Here is a 21,650-nt window from a genome sequence, read left to right as displayed (position 1 = left end):
AGGCAACAAACTATCCTATCTGGCTTGATGTGCAGGCCTCCCCACGCTGGGCTCTCCCACTAAGATTGCTCAGCAGTCAGTGAGCCACACTCCTAGTTGTCCTCCTGTCCAACCCCCAAGGTCATTACTGCTTCCTGACTTTTGCCCATTCCTCACCTCTTTACCAATCCAAATGTTCAACTTTATTCAACATAGAAAATAAGTATGATTTTTTTCCAGTGCCCCCCCTAATGTTGAGTACATAACGCTCTCAATTCCCATAACACAACCATGCACTTGGTGATATAGTTGTCTAATTTTCGTTCCCAAGTAGTTTCAGTATGTACAATGTTCCTGCAACTAGATCAAAGTGTCTTTGAACATAGGGGATGAATCTTCCTCTTGTTATGTTTGCTCCATAGCACACAGCAAAGATCTGGGGGCATAATAGATATTTGTTAGCTTGAGCTCTGTCCTCTCTATGAAAGGGGGACAAAAACACTTCTGGTGTCAGAGACTGCTTAGAACATGAGAAAAAGGCCCTAATTACTTTGGAAGCAGCTGGCTGCCTATACTTTTTTATTTTTAAACTTTGGGAAATAAGGAGAGAGCAGCCTCCTCTAGGGAACCTAGGAAATACTTGTGAGTAAACATCTTTCAAGTCTTATATATCCTGCTGCCTGTACTGGCTGGCACTCAAGAAACCATATCTGGGCTGTATACCAGGCCCTCTGGGTGTTTCTGTCCACTGATGACACTGAGTGAGACAATGAATTAGTTCTGAAGAAGTGAGTCAGACGATGAGATCTTCAAGTGGCATAGAAGGCTGATAGGGAGTATGCCTTGGCACAGGCATACTATTCCAGTGGGGCAAGCTGCCTCTTCTACTCATCACAATCAGAAATGTCTTCTCAGAGGAAAACAAGACATGAAGGCATGTGATAATCTATACAAATTTTATTTTAATATCAATTTGTATGGAAACAAGCAGGTGTCAGCGTTATGCAGACACGGAAAAAAAGGGAAAGAAAAAACTCTAGTGATGACTGATCTTGTATTTACATCATTTGGTTTCAACAGGGACAGGAAGTTTTGCTGTTAGCCTCCTGTGGGAACTCCAGTTTCTGCACCTTCCCCTGCTGCCTCTCAGCATCACGATAGAGCAGGGATTTCTGCGCCTTCAATCGGCAAGCCAGGCACATGAAAATTGACTCCACGTTCTGGCTCTCTTTGGGGTCCTTGGCCGATGTCTCAAACAAGAGCATGTTGTGGGCATCGGCAAATTTCAGGGCTAAGTTGGAGGGCACCTGGATCTGTTCCCTCAAGTCACACTTGTTGCCCACAAGCACTTTCGGTACTAGCGGTGGCACAGCATGCCCATTGCATTCTTGGATCCACATTTTGAGGTTGGTGAAGGATGTCATCTTGGTGACGTCATAGACAAAGACCACTGCATGCACATTGCGGTAGTAATGCTCGACCATGCTTTTGCGGAAGCGTTCCTGACCTGCTGTGTCCCATACTTGAACCTGAAAGATACAAAAACCCATGTTTGGAATCAGGAAAGGAAACATGAATAGACAGGAGAAAACATGGTTCTGTGACATTATAAAGCTGAGGTGACAAGCCCTGACACAGGAAGTAGTTCTTTGACAGATTGGCAGAATGGATTTATAAAAGTACTAGAGGCCCAGTGCATGAAATTCATGCATGGGTAGGGTCCCTAGGCCTGGCCTGCAATCAGGGCCGATCAGGTTCCCCTCCTCCCCACCTCCCCGCCTCCCTGCCTCCTCCTTCCCTCGCTCCCTCAGTGACCCGCCATGTTCTGTGCCGCCCCCTGGTAGTCAGTGCACATCATAACAAGCAATTGAACTCCCAGTCTCCCGGTCGAACTCCCTTTGCATATTAGCCTTTTATATGTATACTAGAGGCCCGGTGCACAAAAATTTGTGCACTCGGGGGGGAGGGTCCCTCAGCCCAGCCTGTGCCCATTTGCAGTCCAGGACCCCTTGGGGGATGTCCACCTGTCGACTTAGGTCCACTCCCCGGGGGATCAGGCCTAAGCTTGCAGTCAGACATCCTTCTGGCAGCCAGGGAGCCCTCGGGGGATGTCCGACTAAAGGTTTAGGCCCCCAATTGGCCCCTTGCCCAGGCCTGATGCCTCTGCCAGAGGTTTCAGGCCTGGGCAGGGGACCCCCATCTCACCCCCCCATCACCAGCTTCTGGGAGGCTTCTGGAGCTTCTGGGGCCAGCCTGAAGCCTGACAGGTGGCAGGCCGGCAGCTTCTGGGGGCCTGGATGGCGGCTCTCTCGCTGGTGGCTGCACTGTCCTGCCCTGCCTGCAGTATGCAAATTAGCCACCATCTTTGTTGGCGGTTAATTTGCATATCACGCTGATTAGCCAATGGGAGGCGTAGCAAAGGTACAGTCAATTACCATGTTTGTCTATTATTAGATAGGATAAAAGTATAGAGAGAAGTTTCTTTCAGGATTTATAAAGTTTTTCTTAAGATTTTTAGTTGAAAATCTTGAGTTGAAAAACCTTATGGTTTTTAGTTCAAAAACTGGGATGTACATGAATCAACTTTTCTGAGGGCAATTTGGCAATGTTATCAAGAACCTTAAAAATGTTAAAAACTCTTTGAGCCTATAATCTCACTTCCAATCATCTACCAGATATACAAAAAAAATAGCAGATATGTGGTCAAAATTTTGTACAAAAGTCTTAATCACCATGTTATTTATACTTTTTAAAAAACAGGAAACAGCCCTGGCTGGTGCTCAGTGGTTAGAGCATCAGACCGAAGGGTTACGAGTTCAATCCTGGGTCCTGGCCAGGGCGTGTGCAGGAGGCAACCAATCGATGTGTCTCTCTCACCCCCTCCTCCCTTCCTTCCACTCTGTCTAAAAATCAATGGAAAAAATATCCTCGGGTAAGGATTAAAAAATAATAATAATAAATAAATAAATAAATAACAGGCCCAGATGGCATGGCTCACTGGTTGAGTGTTGATCTATGAACCAAAAGGTCACAGTTTGATTCTTGGTCAGGGCACATGCCCAGGTTGCGGGCTCAGTTCCCAGTGCGAGGTGTGCAGGAGGCAGCTGAGCAATGATTCTCTCTCATCATTGATGTTTTTATCTCTCTCTCTCTCAGAAATCAATAAAGATATTTAAAAAACAAACAAACAGGAAACATCCTAAATGCTCAGTAGGAGAGGAATAGCTAAAGTTTATATAGCTATACAGTGGGTTATTATGCAGCCATTAAAATGTTTTCACCTCAAAAAAATGTTTTCAAAGAATAAATGGTGGAGGAAGTATGCACAAAATATAAGTGAAAGCAGGATATGAAAGTTTTCATATGCTATGGTCCTAATTTAAAAAAAATTAAGCATAGTCATATGCATAGGAAAGACTGGAAGTGTATACAACAGAACATTAATGATTGTTTAAGGGCAATGGGACTATAGGTAATATTTATTTAGTTCTTTTTTGTTGTTGTATGTTTCCAAATTTTTTACTATAAATATTCATCACTTTGTTTTGGGTTTTGTTGGGTTTTTTTATGACTTTTTAAAGAAAACAAAGTTAGTGTTTAAATTTCAGCTTTTAGCTCAATTTATTTTGTTCACTTCTTTGTTATGTAAATGATAATTTAGCTCACTGGATTTTTCTTCTGTATCTCACCTTTTGGGATAGAGGCCAAATTATGAAGGAAAAATGCTGATATAAGTAACATATACCAGGACACAACTTCCAAGGGACACTCTGGAGTCGACACACATTCTGCCCAATCTATTTCTCTTTATACATCCAAAATCTTGGACAAGAGAAATTCATATGCAGAAAGATGGTCCCTAAGCCTTATGCAATTCTCAGTTATCAAAGAAAATGTGATTATGGTCACTAATTGACTACTGTGGTTCTTAAAACGAAGTATAGCCTTTATTTGGAGTTATTGGTCAGTCAATGTAATCTAGTAAATATAATTGAATCTCCTTGCTCAGTGAAGATCTTAACAGGGCCCCAGAGTCATCATTCTGAACATCAATTTTCATTGTCTAGGCTCCCCTTCATTCCCTCTGTGGACATGGCCACCATATGCCTTTGGCATGACCTTCAGATTCACCCATTCTTTTTTGGTGTTGTTAATCCTCACCTGAGGGTATTTTCCCCATTGCTTTGCACAGAGTGGAAGGGAGGGAGGGAGGAGAGAGAGAGAGAGAGAGAGAGAGAGAGAGAGAGAGAGAGAAACACCAATGTGAGAGAGACACATCAATCGGTTGCCTCCCACACGTGCCCCAACAGGGGACGAGGAGTGAACATGCAACCCAGGTACGTGCCCTTGACCTGGAATCCAACCCTTGACTCTGTGTTGTGCCAGCTGACACTCTAACCACTGAGCAACACCGACCAGGGCAGATTCACTCGCTCTTGTATTTTGATTTTCATTTCCCTAGGACAGACCCTCTTCTCCTCACTTCTGGACTACAGTAAAGTCTTTTGGATTCTAGATGTCTCTACTCCAGTGCTTCCTCATACTGCTTTCAAACTAGCCTTCCTAAATCCCTGCTTTTTCAGCATGTCATCCATCTCATTAAGAAATTATGTTAGCCTTCTTCTGCATGTGGCATCAAATGGAAAGTTTTGTCTGCCGTAATTTTACCTCACCCAACCTCGTTTCAAACTACTCAGCTACACCTGGTTCATTTCCTCTGTACCTTTGGTCCTGCTAGTTCACCCTTCCCTACATAATCGGTTGCCCCCTCATTATCCTACCTAGATCTTGCTCATTCTTCTAGGCTTGGTTCATGCCCCCATCTTCTTCCTAAAACCTTCTCCGCCTTCTCTTCAATTCTCTTTTCCTAGGCATTTCTAACGCCCTTTGAGTCCATACCACACCATTCAGAATATATTTATTTGTTCTCTAGATGTTTCATCATTGCTCTTGGCATCTCTCCAGCTAAACTGTAAGCTGTCTTTTTCTGCATCCAATCACTTATCAATATGGTTGTCGTCGAAACTGTCATCATTATCAACAAGCAGTTTTGGCCTGAGCTACCAAAACTACCAGCAGTCTGGCATCCTAGGTATCTGCCAAGGCGATTTCAGAGACAACATTCAACTTTGGTTATGCGAAAAACATAAGTCCTTGAAGACTGATTTGCTTTGGCATGCAGAGCCAGAAAAGATTTTCATTTCTTCCACTGCTCTGGTCCTCTGAGCAGGAAGAAAGAGAGAGAAGGCCAGGAGAGGAATGGAGGTCAGTGGGAAAAGAGCAGGTATAGCACAAGAATATCCTGATCTCTAACTCTTGCCTCTGAATAAGGCTGAATCCCTAGCAGCCCTCAGGCATGTGGCAGATGCTTTACCACCATGAGCTCAGGACTCTAAAAATACCTGCCACTAGCAAGAACAGGGGTGGGAGTGTGTGAGGTGTTTGGGGCTGAGTAGGTTGGTTGTTTGGCTTTTCTTTGGCTTCAAAATTGTGTACACCACCCGAGCTGCCGGAACTACAGGGAGGGCCCTCTCTGCTGGAGACCAACTCTGCCTTTCCAATGTTACGGGGAGCCTTGAAGCTTTTATTTGGAGGCTCAGAATTTAAACTGGAGGCACTGCTCTCATTCTAGCTCTTTATAAATCCTACTTCAAACTCTTTGAGCCCCTGTTTGTGGTGAGAAGTGAGCCAGGAAGCAGGCTGCTCACAGCAGAAAATCAGAAAAGCCATCACAAAGGAAGAGCACAGCAGTCAGGCTCACTGGACACACACATGACCTCATTTTTGTTTGGAAGTTTGATGTTCCTATTCTTCTCAACATCCTTATAGGCCCCTGTCACCTTCTTCCTCTTTTGCAGCTGGCACTCCTCTCATCCATCATTCATTTCCTGTGGGCACTGTATCCACATGTTGACCCTGGGGGGACAACTGCCCCTTAACCACATACATGCTCCTCCAGTCCTCTTTTCTCTCCAAGGGTCAGTGGGAAGTAATGGAGTTAAACCAACTTGGATGCAAATCTCAGCCCAATTACATACTACTAGTTAGGTGTCCTTAGGCAAGTAACTTAGTCTATCTTCAGTGTCCTCCCCTGGAAACTGAGGATAACCATAGGAATCTTGTAGTGATGCTGTGAGGATTAGCATTACTTGTAAGTACATGGCACAGTGCCTAATACACACTCTCCCTTCCTCCCTGGCCCCAAACCTCCACCATCAAGTCTGGCCCAACAAGTAATTGACCGGGTACTGTTGAAATGCAGCAGTAGTTTTGGAATTGGGAGACCTGGCTCCTAGCTCCTTCACTTACTAGCTGAATAAATGACTAGGCAAATGAAATAACACAAGAAAAAAAGAGCTTTTGCAAAATATAAAGTGCTCTGCACATGTTAGTTGTTGCTATTGACTCAGAAGGCCCATCAGCCCTGCCCTAGTAGCTGCTCCTTGGACCCATTGGTTCTCATCCTGGAAAGCGCAGAAAGCTTGGCTTCTTGTCGATGACATAGAGCCAAGGCACAGGCAGTCAGTGGGGAGGGGAGGAGAGAGGAATGCCAGCAACCTGCCATAGTGGCTGGGGGTAGGTCCAATCAATATAACAGGGATGTTGGAGGAGGGTCGAGGGGCACATCCTGGGGAGTTACCAAAGATAAATCTAGCCTTTTTCATCGTTTTCCTGGGGCCACCACTGCCTAAGCAAGCTTCAGCAAGTCCCCCACTCCCTGCACATGCTCATAGCTGACACGGATATTTCTTTTCCCTAGGGAACATATCTGGCATCTTTCTATAGATGATGCATGAATGTCCTTTTGTTGGAGGCCAGCGGGGGAGAGTAGATGTAGAAAAGTGGAAAAAAATGCATCTGTAACCTCCTGAGGGTGCCTGAGTGGATGATGGGAATAGTTTAAAACAAATATTTTTTTAACTAGCTGGACTGTCCCATCTGCGTCTAAGATACACACACAAGGCTGCCCCAGTGACTGGCAAAGAAGGACAGAAACAAAGAGGAACTAATGCACAGAAAGCGAGGAAACAAGGCAGAAAAACACACACTGATGGGTAATTAAACATTAAGCTAACTGGCAGAAGATGGAAGCTCAGAAGCCCTAAGGAAGACATGATGTCATTCTGACTGCAGGCAGCTTCTGAGGGAACACTTAGCTCAGCCTTCGTCCACTCGGTAATGTAACACAGGAAGGTGATTTTCCAAATGATCAGCAGAGAAAGAGATACCCACAGTCCTGGTTGGCGCCTGCCCACAGCCATGGCTAACCTGCAGTTTGCCTGGTCCGCAGCGTTAGGGCTGAGGGGGTGCTAGGTGTAAGGAACCAAACTGGGGAGGAGGAGGTGCTCCCATGAGAATTTACAAAGAATGGCTCCAAAATTAGTTCTGAGTCTCCCCTCTAATACCTCCTTCATCCCACCCCTCACACACCCCCATATGGCATTTTCCAGTGCTTCTAGTCCGAGACAGGCTCAATATGACTTAGCTAAAGCTAAAGGAGACAGTTCCATAATGATCATTATGGGAAACTCCACTCTTTTTTTGGAGGTTGGGGCATGCCTCCACCAAGGTTGATGTCAGGAACGACTGTCAGCTTTCCCATACGATGTGTCTCTGTGTCCCTGTCACAAGTGACTGCATAGGCTGCATGGACAGCAGGACAAGCCCAGAGCAGGGATTTATATTGAAAAATCACCAGAAGGGAAATAGGAGACCTGAGTTGTAGGCCTGGCCCTGTGTGATCTTAGGCATGTCACTTTCCCTCTCTGAGCCTCAGTTTCCTATCTGTAAAATGTGGATGTTGGGTTAAAGGTTCTCTAAGGTCTCTTCCATCTCTGAACATTCTCTGATTCTCACGGCTAAAGTGAGACAGTCAAGGTACAAAAAGTAAAACCTAGGTACTCAGCTCAGTGTCTGGGATGCAGTTAAAGGAGACACCTTGAAGGATCCTGGGTCCTGGGACTATAACCCTGGACCCCTGGCCTAGAAGAAACTATCAGGCTGCTGTGCGGGATGCCACTTCCCCCTGTGCACACTCTCCCAGGCCAGATATTGCCCCTGAGGGTAGAGTGAGGTGGTAGAGAGCATGGGCTCTGAATCTACGTTGCAATACTGGTCCTGTCACGGGGAAGGCAGGATAATGAGATGGTGAAGTGCTTGGTTAGGTTCAAAGATCAAAGACTAAAGCTCAGATCCATATGCCTTTGAGCAAGTTATTTAATCTCTCTAACTTTGATCTCCTTATCTATAAACAGGAATGATAATACAGTCCTAATTTCATAGGTCTGCTGTGAAGATCAAATATGGTAGTGCATGTAGAGCAGGGGTCCTCAAACTACGGCCCGCGGGCCACATGCAAATACAAATATTGTATTTGTTCCCGTTTTGTTTTTTTACTTCAAAATAAGATATGTGCAGTGTGCATAGGAATTTGTTCCTAGTTTTTTTTAAAACTATAGTCCGGCCCTCCAACGGTCTGAGGGACAGTGAACTGGCCCCCTGTTTAAAAAGTTTGAGGACCCCTGGTGTAGAGTATCCAGTCTGGGCTCTTTGTTTATTCACAAAGCAGGAGTTTATTATTAGTAGTATTAGTAGTAGTATTATTATTTACTCATTGGAGGCTTTTCTTGATGCTCATGTTAACTAGGAAACACTGGATTATAAATGTTGTGATGGGGAGGGTGTGAAGACACATTGACTGGAGACACCAAATTGGGTTTCAAAGCCTCAGGGATGGCCCTGGTAATTAAGAGAGTTGTCCCAAATGTGCTGAATCAGTCATCCCCCTACAGGGATTGACGGTATATGCTACCCTGGGACACAGGGAAGCAGCCCAGTAGAGGCCACACCCTACTCTTGGACTGAGAAGAGCTCACTGAACCCTCTTTCCCAGTCTCCTTTGAGAGCTGGCATTTTATAGTCTGACAGCCTTCTATTGCTGGCTGTGGTCTAGGGCCACTTCAGCCTGGCACACAGGACTTTTCTCTCTCCCCCAAAGGGAGAAGCCTTTGGCAGCCACCTCCTAGTGTGGTTTTGTTACTTGTTCCTTGAGAAACTCCAGGCCAGCCGGAGTGTGGGGCCAAATCTCCTTCGAGATCATGTGCTCGCTGCCACGCTCTGCCATCTTCCCACGGACAAGCTGGTCTTCGCCTGCTGGCTTTGGCCCTGAGGTTGCAGCAGCTTTAGATGAGGCAGGGTCAGCATCTCCCCACTCCCATAGCCCACCCTGAGATCCTTCAGAATCTGCCCTCACAGAGCTCCTTCAGAAGTGTCACAAGGTTTCGCTCTCTTGAAATATCATCTTCCCCTAAAAAGCCTGTATTGAGCACTTCTCTGCACGTGGTGTCCTGCTCAGCTCTGTTTCTAGTGACTCACACTGTCACAGGCTCTGCCCCTTGGGAAAAGTCCAGAATCTTTGGCAGAGACTGTAAAATCCAGTTTGGCTAAGTATTGGGCTGTTGTAAGGGAAGGAAACTTTTAAAAATTTCCCCAAGGGCATTGGGTGGTGACCCTCTTCCACTCATTTTCACCTCCCATTTTACACTTTCTAGTTTCCTTCTCTCTTCTCCCCCAGACTCCCAAACACTTCCTTTTTCCTCCATGTAAATTTCAGGTGGACTTCTTTCCCCTCTCTTAAACCCAGAGAGCTGTTTGGCTCAATGTGACACTTGATTTTAAACAGGCAGTAGCATTACATTTTAAGGGTCTTAAGGGTCTAAGAGCACATCCATAAGTATATTTCTACTTTGGATTGTTAAGGCATGCTTTAGAAACTCCAGAATCTTACAACTTTACATTAAAGAAGCTAGACACCCCAGAGAAAGTCCTAAACAAGCAACCGTCAACATAAAGCCCTGGGAAAGGAGAAAGACAGATACCTACTTCGACTTTAAAAAAGAAATGTAGCAATTCCTCCAAAAATGCAAGGGCTGAAAATGATCACTATTACAAAACAGTGCCCTATATTCCTGGCCCTGGGACTCAGTTGTTCTCGAGAGCTCTCCCTTATCAATACTGAGCTGTCCATCTTCCTGACACATCTAGCATCTTGGCCCAGTCTCTGAAGCCATTTTAAAACAGGTTCATTGTAGCCCTAACCGGGTTGGCTCAGTGAATAGAGCGTCGGCCGGCGGACTCAAGGGTCCCAGGTTCGATTCCGGTCAAGGGCATATACCTTGCTTGCGGGCACATCCCCAGTAGGGAGCGTGCAGGCAGCTGATGATCGATGTTTCTCTCTCATCGAACCTTGCTTGCGGGCACATCCCCAGTAGGGAGTGTGCAGGAGGCAGCTGATCGATGTTTCTCTCTCATCGATGTTTCTAACTCTCTATCCCTCTCCATTCCTCTCTGTAAAAAATCAATAAAATATATTTTTAAAAACCCACATAAAACCAATAAAAACATTTTAAAAAATAAAACACATTCATTGTAAAAACCAAGAAGTCAAGAGTCTTGCAGAGTTTACAATGTTTTTCATCATTTTCCCCAGTTGCTAAGCCCTTCTCTCCATATCACTCTGAAGATGGGCCTTGTGGTCATTTGGGCTCTTTGACCAGCAGGAGGGAGCTTTTTACCTTTACCTGACGGGGTCTGACCATAAGCTCAAGAAAAGGTCAGCTATGGGTCTAGTGGAGTTGGTCTTTAGTGCACAGTGTCTTTTGAGGTGACTTTCATACCCATGGACCTGCCCCCTTCCTACTCCCCTGACACATGAAGCTGCCCTTGTCATGTCCTCCCTCCCACTAGCCTCTGCGCATTGAACTATTCCTGTCCTATTGAGTTTCCACCTTTTCTGAACCAAAAGTGAGTACAAATGGTCAGACAAGAATATCTGTACTTAGCCTACTTCATTAACTACTGAGAAGGGAGGACCAAGACACTTTCATTGACCCTCAGATAAGTTGCTCTGCATTTTTACAAAGGCCTGCTGAAGACAATACCGACACAATGAGTAATGGCGAATAGCGACAAATACAGAAGATAGCATTTGAGAAGGACTGTTCCAAAAGAAGTAGTTTTGTCTATTATGAAGGGCTGGTGGGTGACCCTGTCTCCGTTTCTTTAAAAGGGTTCATGACTTTGTGCCAGGACCACCCCACTCCACCCCTATTCCATTTCAGCCCCAACAGTAACCATAAACTGTAATTTTCTATGGATTTCCATCCTTTCCTCCCCTCTAATGCCTTAACCAAAGTGGGATTTTGCAGCCTATTGGCACCCAAGAGGTAGGAGAGACCTCAAGATATGTAAAGTGCTTTGGGATCCATCCCACACCAGGACAGATTCCCTCCTGCCTCCCTCTGCCCACAGGTGCCGCTGCTCCTGGCGCAGGGTAAGGATGGGATCACACATGCTTTTCCTGGTGGGAGCTGTCAGGTAGAGGCAGAGGGCATGAATACACCCATTCCGGCCTGCCCCCCAAAACGGGTGAGGTTGGAACCCCGCGGCTGAGAGAGGAAAAGGGGGATGAGGAGGTGCCAAGGGTCTTGGGCTCAGCAAATAGCGACGCAGCCACGCGTCTGAGGCTTCACAACCACTAGATCCAAGCCTCAGGCGAGCCCCCCTCCCAGAGCCCACCCTTCCTGGACCTGACCGGCTGCATCACCTTGATCTTCTCGCCCTCGATTTCCACGGTCTTCTCTCTGAAGTCCACGCCGATGGTGGCTTCAGTCTTGTCCGGGAAGGTCCCGCCGCAGAAGCGGAAGGTCAAGCAGGTCTTGCCCACGTTGGAGTCCCCAATCACGATGATTTTGAAGATGCGAATCTGCACGTACTGGTCCAGCGACGAGTCGAGCTCCAGGGATGCCAGACCAGCGGTGGAGGCAGGTTGCAGGCTCCCATGGCCCAGGATGGGCTGCGCCATCTCCCCAGGACGGGACCAAACTGGGGCCCCAACCCCCCTCGAGGGCTCCACACAAAGAAAACGGCCACGTTAGTGCGCTCGAGGCGAGCGAGCTTTGTGCGTGTGTGTGCGTGTCCGTGAGTGTGTGTCCGCGCGTGTGTGCGTGCGCCGGCACCGTGCGCGCGCGCGTGCAGGGGGTGCCTCTCAACCTAGGTCCCCCTCCTTCTCCTCCAGCTCACCCTCCCCACATTTCCGAAGCACCAACACAAAAGCCAGGCAGGGAAGGGAGGCATGGAAGAGAGACAGCAAGCCGCGAGTCTTCTCCTTCTGCCTGTGCCTCAGACCAGAGTCGGGCTTGAGACCCACAGTGCGCCCTTAGCTGCTGCCGCGCCTTGGGCTAGGATCCTCCCTTGCCCGATCCCCAAGGATACACCGCAGGGAGGAAGCCTATGAGGAAAGGGGGGTGGGGAGAGCGGCGCACACCACTACGGAATGGTCTTCCCTTCTCCTTGCCCCCATTTAGCTTATAGATCTCGGGCTTCCCCACCCCCACTCTCTTGAAGCACGCGGGGGTCAGCGGGCCAGGAGCACAGCTGGGGAGGACAAAGCTGCACCCTAAGGCATCTCTGGAGCACTTTGGCCTTGCAGCAACATTACTCTACTGGGCGGGGCGGAGACACCGCTTTCACCTCCACAGCAGCGGCCAGCTGAGCCGAGCCTTCTTGGCCTCATCCCGAGCCTTGGGATAAAGGGATGCTCTCTTATTGAGGAAGCAGGTGCACTCGCGAGCCCCGGGGAGGAGCCTGGGAGGGCGCCGCCAAGAAAAGCCTCGGGTAGCGGAGGCCCGCGCAGCTGAGAGGAGGGAGCCAGGGGACCCTGGTGTGCGTGTGTAGGGGGAGTTACTGTTTCTGTCACAGACTTGCCAGATGTAGAGGGGTGCGTGCCAGGCGCCAACCTCCCCCTCATCACACCACGAGCACCCATCCTCTGAATGTTCAGGAGAGCGACTCCCATTGGCTGCTGCAGTCGGTTGTGTTTGACTGGCCAATGGGGAAGGCCCGCCGTGGGAGAGGGCCAAACAGGGAGTAAGGGAGGGGGGAAGCTAGTGGTGGCAGCTCCAGCAAAAGGGGACTTTGTTCCCGGGACTAACCATTTCAGGCCCAGGTGGAGGGATCTTGGGACAAGGCATAAATTTCATAGTGTCTTGCATTCCCGAGCTCTCCATACAATCATGTCCTTCTAGAATGGTGGAGTGTCAAAAGGAACTGCAAACCGAGGGTTCACCCCTCTACAACTGAATGTAGAAGAAAGTGGTTGGGTCTAATTTGCCAGAAGCCTAGATTATGCTTGGAAGATGATAAATGAACAGAACTTTCTTATGGTATTAGGGGGCAGCTTCCCAAAGCTAACTAAGCATCCCACATCTTGGTCAAGATGAGTACTCCCTCCCCTGAAAGTGACTTCAGGTTCAGAATTTGCTTGAAATAATTTTACTGAGATATAACTTACATACAATAAATTGTACCCCTTTTATGTTTGCTTTTAAGACTTTATCCATCCTCCCACATATTTCATAGGAATAATATTGACATATGCCAATAGCACCAACATGAGCTGTTTGCTAATGCCATCAGGGTCAGGGATTCCAGCAGCACACATGAGCTGCCATCTTATTTGTATGTAAGGCTGAGCTGCAGAAGAGACAAACGTGACTAAATCCATCCCAATATGAGAAAAAAAATTTTTTTAAAAAGAAAGAAAACAATTCAATGCATCAGTGATAGGTCTGTAATGCAACTGCTCAGCCAAGTCCAGGTTACACAAAATGGCTAGGAAGACAGGGTCTTCTAGTTAACAAGCTTTTTAGCTGAGTTAGCAGATATATTTATAGCTAACTCTTTACACATATATGTGGGTCACCCATTTCTAAAATCCTAAATTATGCTATTCAATATTAAAACCATCTCGAGAAGGATTTAATCTTTGTTGACTAAACCAAGGTCATCATTATGAATATCAATTCTCATTTTATAGTGTGGATAGCTATCATCATTTTTTTGGCTAATGTCTAGGTAATAGTTTTCAGCAGCATTCTTCTCTGCATTTGAAGCTAAATCTGGTAATCATTATCTACAGAAGAGTAGCCCTGGCCTGTGTGGCTGGGTTGCTTGGGCATTGGCCTGTGCACCCAGGGGTTGCTGGTTTGAATGCAGGAGCCTGGCTCCATCCCCGGAGGGGTTTGGGGGGGGGGGGAGGTAGCCCATGGATGTTGATGGATGTTTTGCTTTTGTATCAATGTTTCTTTCTCTCTCTCTCTCTCCCCTCCTTCCCCTCTCTAAAAATCAATTTAAAAATCTAAAAAAAGTTATACATTCCTGTACTTCTGAACACCCATTATCCTATATTTTGTTTCTTTTGTTCTATTTTTATTGTTGACTCTATTACAGATGTCCCTCAATTTCCCCACCTTTGCCTCCTACTCTGCCCCCGCCCCCCTAGGCCTTCACCCCACTATTATTGTCTGTGTCAAAAGGCTATGCATATATGCATATGCATATGTATTCTTTGGTTGATTTCCCACTCTCCTCACTCTCCTCCCCTCCTGAACATTATTCTGAGTAAGAGAACTCTGAATCATTTTCACCCAGTACAGACTGCCTCCTGAGTTAAACTTTCTAAAACAATTCCTTTGTAATTTCACCCTCTATCCCTATTTTACTAAAAAAAAAAAAAATAATGTAATCACCTACAAGATTAAGGACAAAATATTTGGCTAGCTCAAATCTGATCCCACATTATTAACCTGTCCCTCTTAACTTCCTAGTATGTACTCCCTGCCATTGTCGCCTGAAAATATACTGGGTTTTGTTCATTTTATACCTCCAAGCCTTTTAATTTAAATAGCATGGTGCTTTCTCATTTAATCTTCATATCAAATCTGTGAGATTGGTAGACGAGGAAAGTGAGGCATAGCTAAGTGACATGCCCAAGTGGCAGAGCCAGGATTCAACCTGGGGCAGACTGCATCCACAGTTAACGGTGTATAAACACTAAAAACATTTCCTTTGGTCCCAGTGTATTCACCATCTGAAATATCATTTCTCCTCCTCCACTATTTGAATTTTTCTACTCATCCTTGAAGACAGGCTCAAGTAATACTTCTTGCGTGAAGTCCTTCCTTAGCTATCCCATCCCATAGTCTTTTCTCTTGCTCTGGTACTACATCACATATATATTTTAAATGACCAGTATATGTCATCTCCCCAACTATATAGTGACCACTTCCTATACTTTTCATAAACCTCTAGATCCCCCTTCATAGTAATGGCCAAGTGGCAAGTGCTCAATAAATACCTGTTAAATGAATGTGTAACCCAAAACTTTGAGAAAAGACATGTTATGTTTTGCATACAGCCAAAATTTTATTTCCAATTTAGCTTACATTTGGTAGAGTCAAAACACCTATTTATACTCAGTCACCGCACCTACCCTCCCCCCCCCGCCCCAACTCTAAAAGTCCTGTTTAGGAATTCTCACAGTGTCTGAAGCATGAACGCTTTGCCAGCAACCTGCTCTCAAGCACGGGAGATTGACAGAAGACTATCCGCAGCACCCGATACAGCATCTAGGAATCAGAATTGCACAATATAAAAGCGATATGAGGCAAGAGAGAGCGGAATGAATACTTGCCCTAGAAGCAGAGGTTGGGTGGGAAAGAGCCAGCAATTTGTAAAAGATCAATCTAAAACTGGGAAACCGGGAGACCCAGCTCGGACCTATATGTAAAGACTGGAAGTGGAGTCAAGCCAGAGAATCCCGAAGGCTTAGTACCCAGTAGCTTGTGGTCTAAAACAAAAGAACAAAATTCAGTGCTGGGGCCATGCTTTGTGAGGTGCTGTTATCATTTTCCTCCAACAACACAGCGGCAGCACCGGCCACAAAAGCCAGGCCAAGCGGCCCCACGGGTCTCAGCTTGGACGGCTTTCTGAACTCGCTCAGCTGAACTCACTGCCCCCAATCCGTGGAAACTTACAGCAAGTCCAGCGCGGACTTTGCAAGCTTGGGAGAAACTAGGCGCATGCGCAAACCTTCTCCCCGTGTGGGCCAATCACAATGCGGCGCTGAGTACTAGGCCTGCGCAGTAGGTCTCCGGCAGCACTTCCCCTTCCCCGGCTCTAGCAAGCCTGCGGAACTGTCCAATGCCCACCCGGAGCTGGAAGGAGGAGCCTGCGTGGAGTGCGTGTGCGTGAAGCGGAGAGGGGGGGAGTGGGCCGGGGCCCAGGGTGTTTGACCGGTCAGTGCGTGAGAAGAAAGGAAGGAGGAGGTCCCGAGTAGCGGCTGCCGAAATGTACCGGTGTGGAAGCCTGGCAGCGGGTGCTTTGAAGCAGAAGCTGGCGCCCTTGGTGCGGACTGTGTGCGTCCGAGGCCCGAGGCAAAGGAACCGGCTTCCAGGTGACTGACCCATACCGGGCAACCCCCACCTCCTTAGACCAAGGGCCTGGGCTGTTTAGGCTCCCAAAGCCTCGCAGCTCTTCCCGCCCCCACCCCCGGGATAAACTTAACACGCTCACAGTCGCGTGAATTCCAAGTTGGCGGGATCCATTAGTTTTGCAAGCTGTGCGCACCTGACCTTCAAGGGAATTGAACCCAGTAGTTGGCTCGAGGCCTTTTCCTGAGAGGATTTACTGTTCAATGATAACAGAATAGCTGGATGTTTAGTGTTCTCCAGTGCCACCTCGGGCCACCCCTCGTCCACTTTTTTAGACAGTGAGGTCAAGTAGACTTTGTCATTTACGACTGTGAGACTTTAAACAGAACATTTAAGCCCCACGCCTTAGTTCCTTCTGTAAATCAGGATATTACCTGCTCTACCTTCCAAACCCCAGATGAGATCCGTAGATTTGAGTGGCCTGTGAAACACAAACAGTGCATTGCAAGTAAAGAGTGAGTGAGGTGTGCTCCAGACACCAGGAGAGTTGACCCATAGTTAATTTGAGGTGTCTGGTCAGTGTAATTCTTGTTGGTCTTTAATGCTTCCAAGAAAGAGTTTGCAGAACGCATAGTGTTTGCTCTCCATGAAGTTGTTTCATAAAATTTTAGAGCTGGAAGGGATTCTGTGGTAAAGTTCAACCCATTCATTTTATAGGTAATAAACCGAGGCATGGAGAGGTGAAATTTTCTTGCCCAAGGTCATGTACTTAATTAATAGGTAGAGCAAAGGATAGTTTGCCAGTCTCTAGGCCCCTAAACCCTTGCTTCAACTCCACACTGCTCTTTAGCCCATTGTGCATCAGATATCTCTGAATTTATCTGAGCATGTCTTGTGCCTGCTCATTTTCAATCAGCACAATTTCATGAAGGTAAAGAATTATCCACCTGTAGGAGGTGTGGGTTTATTTATTTTTAAATCAATAATTTTTGAATGACCATTGAGGACACTCACATTTGCAATGTCAGAGTTATCCTTAAGATCTTTCCAACATGCAACCACCTTCTGGGTGATTTAAAAATAAAAAGTGGAAAATGCTTCTCTTATTATATTTGGAAAGGTGCATTTGAGAAGTTTTTCCAGTTGCTATGCCTCAAGAAAATGTTTCCTGATGGGTATGTATCTGAGATATGTCCTAAGACATATTGCCCATGGAACTTAAAAAACCTCTACCTTGGCTTTTAAACTAATACCCTGTCTATGATGTCATCTGTATGTATGTATGGGTTTGTGCAATGAAATGAGGTTGCTCTATGCAAGTTGCACAGAAATTTTGGTAAGCTGAAGCTTTTCATCCACATTGGCCTTTCAAACTTTGTGCACTTATTTTGCTTAAAACTCAAACATTTACCAGCATTCTGAAGTCTGACCAAAAGTTCTCAGCAATTAAATATGGATTTCCAAAGTTATACTGATTTACTAGACATTTGAAGGTGGTTGGTGATATTAGAACTAGTACTGAAAAATTACAGACTCAAAATGTCTTTTTCCCCATTGAATAACTTTGTATGAAGGTGCTCTGCTGTAGAATATATTCTGATGTCTTGACATATCCATCCATCTCTTTGGATACACTTATTCTTTGTCTTTTGGCCAAGCACCAGAATATAACATCATATGCCTTTAGAAATAGATGGGGCTGAGGTTACAATTTCAAAAAGAAATGATTGTCATTTTACGAATTTACCATGCTTTGTGGCTTCATTACAAATTGCTTTTAATCTGATGTCTTTTTCACATAGTTGTATCTGCCATATGTTTTTGCATAGGTGGGGAAGAGGCATTGTTTGTTTATATGCCATTTTCCTCCTCCTTTTTTTACCTTCTTCCCCTTCAATTCTTTGCCAGGATGTTAGCAAACTTTAAATCTACCTCCACATCTGTCACCATTGTCAGGTTCATTTTCATTTTGTGTTGCCTTTTTTTCCCTTAAAACCGTAATTGGTACCATTTATTTACTTTATTTTGGGTGTTCTGCTTCTTTCCAAAAATGATTGAAGGTAATTAATAGTCACCACTTTACCAGTATGTCTGCATTCAGCACCAAGGAGGAGCATATCGGTTAGGAAATGGATATTTTCTGTTCTGTAGTATTTTTATTTGGTCGACAAACATTGTGCTGCCCATGTGATCAAACTGATCACCGATCCTTGACCGGAGGGGTCAAATGTTTGAACATTTTCCTCTACTCAGAATCCTTCTCACCTCCTTAAAAAGGAAATTGGGCCCTCGCTGGTGTGTCTCAGTTGGTTGAGTGTCTTCATCCTATGCACCAAAGTGTGGCCGGTTCCATTCCTGGTCAGGCACATCCCCAGATTGCGGGTTCAATCCCCTGCTGTGGCACATATGGGAGTCAACGGATTGATGTTTCTGACATCAATGTTTCTCTCTCTCTCTCTCTCTCTCTCTCTCTCTCTCCCCCCCTCTCCCCCACCCCTCTCTCTAAAAAAATAAAATAAAATAAATAAAAAGGAAATTGAACTCCTTATGTGTAAGGAACCAGACTTCCTGGACACTGCCAAATGATACTTTCTTTTGAAGCCTAGAAGATGAGCCCTTTCCCACTCTTTCTGCTGAGGCAAAGCTTTCCCGAAGAAAATCTATGGCAAGTCAGCCTTTTCTGCAACCAGTTAATATATTATATTTTCTAACATTTAAGGGAATTGCTACAGTTACAGTATGATCATTCCAAAGTTGCATAGTCATATAAATTGAGGGGAGGATAGAACCCAACCCTACCAAATGAGAATCTCCAGGAGAGAGGCCTGGGAATTTATATTTTAATAAACTCCTTGATGTAATTAATATGATCAGGCAAATTTGAGAAATACTATTTTGAATGAATAATGATTCTTTTCCTTCTCTTCCACTGACCTAAGGATTAATAAAATAGACTGAGTGACCTTGAGTCTCCTATGATTTGTATCAAGCCCATTTTCTGATAGAATACTTAGAGTCATTCTCCCCTCCTACACTATGCACTCCCCAAGGACAGCGATCATGTCCTATTTATTTTTTGTCCTCAGCATTTTGTACATTCTCTGGCATGTGGTAAATTCTCAGTGATTGAACTCTAGTACTTTAAAGGGCTTAACTTTGCAGAACAGTTAAATTTTCTTTCTTTCTTCCTTTCTTTTTGTCGTCTGAATCATTTTTCCTCTGACCTTTCTTCAGAGTGGTTCACACTCTATACTATAGCTATTATATTCTGATTCTTCTAAAATTCCATCAAAGGTTGATGCTAAAAAAAATACAGAGACTGATCAAGGTAAATAGTTGTTGGATTCCTTATGAAGAAGTGCCTAGCTACAATGAATAGATCATCTAGACTTGTCCTGCTTGTGTTTTATCCATGTCAGAGAAAAATCAGTTTTCTTTGACATTCAAAGATAAGATTCAAGAGCATATAGACCTCTTTATTTGAGATTCCTAGGTGCCTCAATCGTGTGGATGTATTTCTGGAAAAGGCCTTCCAGGAGTATGGATAAACAGATTTTGAAATCTACAGAAATGAACTCAGTGGTGATTTAGGTAGTATTCTAATGCTAGTCTGTGATTTTGAGGTTACTCATTTATTATTAAGCAACCTGAAGTAAATAGGATCTGGCTAAAACTTTGCAAAGAATTCTTCAAAATGTTTATTTCTTATCACTAAAATTGGGAAGAATTTCTAGTTTGTTCCTTCATTAATTCAACCAATATTTATTGAACAAACCTACAATCTGTTAGGAACTGTTGCTCTGCGTAACATTTATTCAGGAGGTGAATCCTTGGCACAATATGATGAATATAGACAATAGTATCATATTATAATTATCAGGCTAGCTAAGAGACTAGATCTTAATTATTTCAACCAGTAAAAAGAAATTATAATGTGATATGATAGAGGCGTTAACTATCACTACAATGGCAATCATATTATAATATATAAATGTATCAAATCAAATAATTGAATCCTAAGTTTGAGAAAGAAAGTACTACCTCTGTATTTGTGGTCTGACTGAAGAAAATTTAAAACAAGTAGATTGGTGCAGTAATGAGAAATCAAGGATTAATTTGGCTTTCCCACATCAGTAAGACAAGTGAAAAGGCATGTTTCAGTCGTGATATAAAATTTCCTAAAGTTTTGAAGCACTGAGGGTGGGGAGAAGTGTAGGAGTAATTTTGTAGGTAAAAGAAAAATGGTGGGAAATAACAACACCGTACAATACTTATCACCTTTTACAAAATTAAAGTCACTTTGTAGGTATGTAAAAAATTGGTTTGTTAATGATAATAGTGTATATTGCATTTCTTTTCAAGCAGTAGTTTGTTTTTTCAAGCAGTATGTTTTTTCAAGCAAAATGTTAACCAATTTACTTTTTAAAAAATTAGTTTACTTATAAATGTCCTTTTTGGGGGCATATTGAAGCAAAAATTGCTGAACATTCCTAAATCTACACTCTTAGTTTTATCAGTTTGTGAAAAGCAAACAAAACCAGAATAAACACATTACTATTAAAATAAAGTTATCATTTCTGAATTTAGGATCTTCTAATCTAGAGGAATCAATGGAACTTAAAAAAAATTTCAGCAACCAAACTTGGGGTGGGGTGAGGGACAAAACTCATTGAAATTGGACTAAACTTTACTTCATTGAATTAAACTTAACTATGTGAAACTTTTTCTACCCAGTTTCATTTGCTAAACTCTGAGAGTTGTCAGTTTCTACTTATGTTTCATCATAATACGGACTTCTGAAAATCAAAAGCTTACTCAGATTGAGATAAGTTTCTCCACTCTTGCACATGATTTTATTTTCATGATTTGTTCTTTCCCAATATAAACCATTTTGTTTCACATGGCAATGAAGGATTCTAAAGCAGGTAAGAAAATAAATAAACAGCTACCTCAAACCTTGCACAAAATAAAACCCTGCCACACAATCTAACCAAGACACAGCTCAGTCTTGCATGAAAGGTAATATGTCTTGGAAAACAGAAATGTTAAAGTTCAGAAGAAAATCAGAAAAAATTACGTGAATTTATCTCCCCCAAAGAATTGTTTGGTCTTAAGTATATAGTGCATATACCATATAGTAGCACTCAGCAACCCACAGACACACATATTCATGTTTCTATGACCAATCATACTGAGTGGGATAAACAAAAGGTTCCAAGGAGACTCTCACATCAGGTTTTACTAGCCAGTGAGTTATAAAAACTTGATTTTTAGTCTATTTTGATTTCTGAATTATAGATAAGAGACTATGGACCTATACTCTTAGAACTAAAACATATTTTTCTAAAGTTCTGGATTGCACATGTTCCCAAGGATTTCAGGTAAGAGAGTGCAGTGTCC

General features: G+C 44.4%; 2 protein-coding genes across 3 annotated transcripts in view; one reads left to right on the top strand and one right to left on the bottom strand.

Annotated features, from left to right (window-relative positions):
- Positions 1 to 921: 921 nt before the first annotated feature.
- Positions 922 to 12,283, bottom strand: RAB33A (RAB33A, member RAS oncogene family). The gene is made up of 2 exons (XM_005872734.2): positions 11,585 to 12,283; positions 922 to 1,508 (listed from the first exon to the last, which is right to left on the bottom strand). Exons 1-2 carry the CDS (start codon positions 11,840 to 11,842, stop codon positions 1,053 to 1,055), a joined length of 714 nt encoding a protein of 237 aa, XP_005872796.1. The 5' UTR covers positions 11,843 to 12,283; the 3' UTR covers positions 922 to 1,052.
- A 3,731-nt stretch (positions 12,284 to 16,014) lies between these two features.
- Positions 16,015 to 21,650, top strand: part of AIFM1 (apoptosis-inducing factor, mitochondrion-associated, 1) — a 34,491-nt gene continuing 28,855 nt past the window's right edge. The window contains exon 1 of one of the 2 annotated variants that reach the window (XM_005872732.2): positions 16,015 to 16,273. In XM_005872732.2, coding sequence (XP_005872794.1) covers positions 16,168 to 16,273 — 106 coding nt within the window. In that variant the 5' untranslated portion in view covers positions 16,015 to 16,167. The remainder of the gene's footprint in view (positions 16,274 to 21,650) is intronic. The other variant, XM_005872731.2, reaches the window with a different exon arrangement.

Source organism: Myotis brandtii, unplaced genomic scaffold (assembly GCF_000412655.1).
Source record: "Myotis brandtii unplaced genomic scaffold, ASM41265v1 scaffold39, whole genome shotgun sequence".
NCBI classification, from domain to species: domain Eukaryota; kingdom Metazoa; phylum Chordata; class Mammalia; order Chiroptera; family Vespertilionidae; genus Myotis; species Myotis brandtii.
This window is presented reverse-complemented; position numbering and strand designations above follow the sequence as displayed.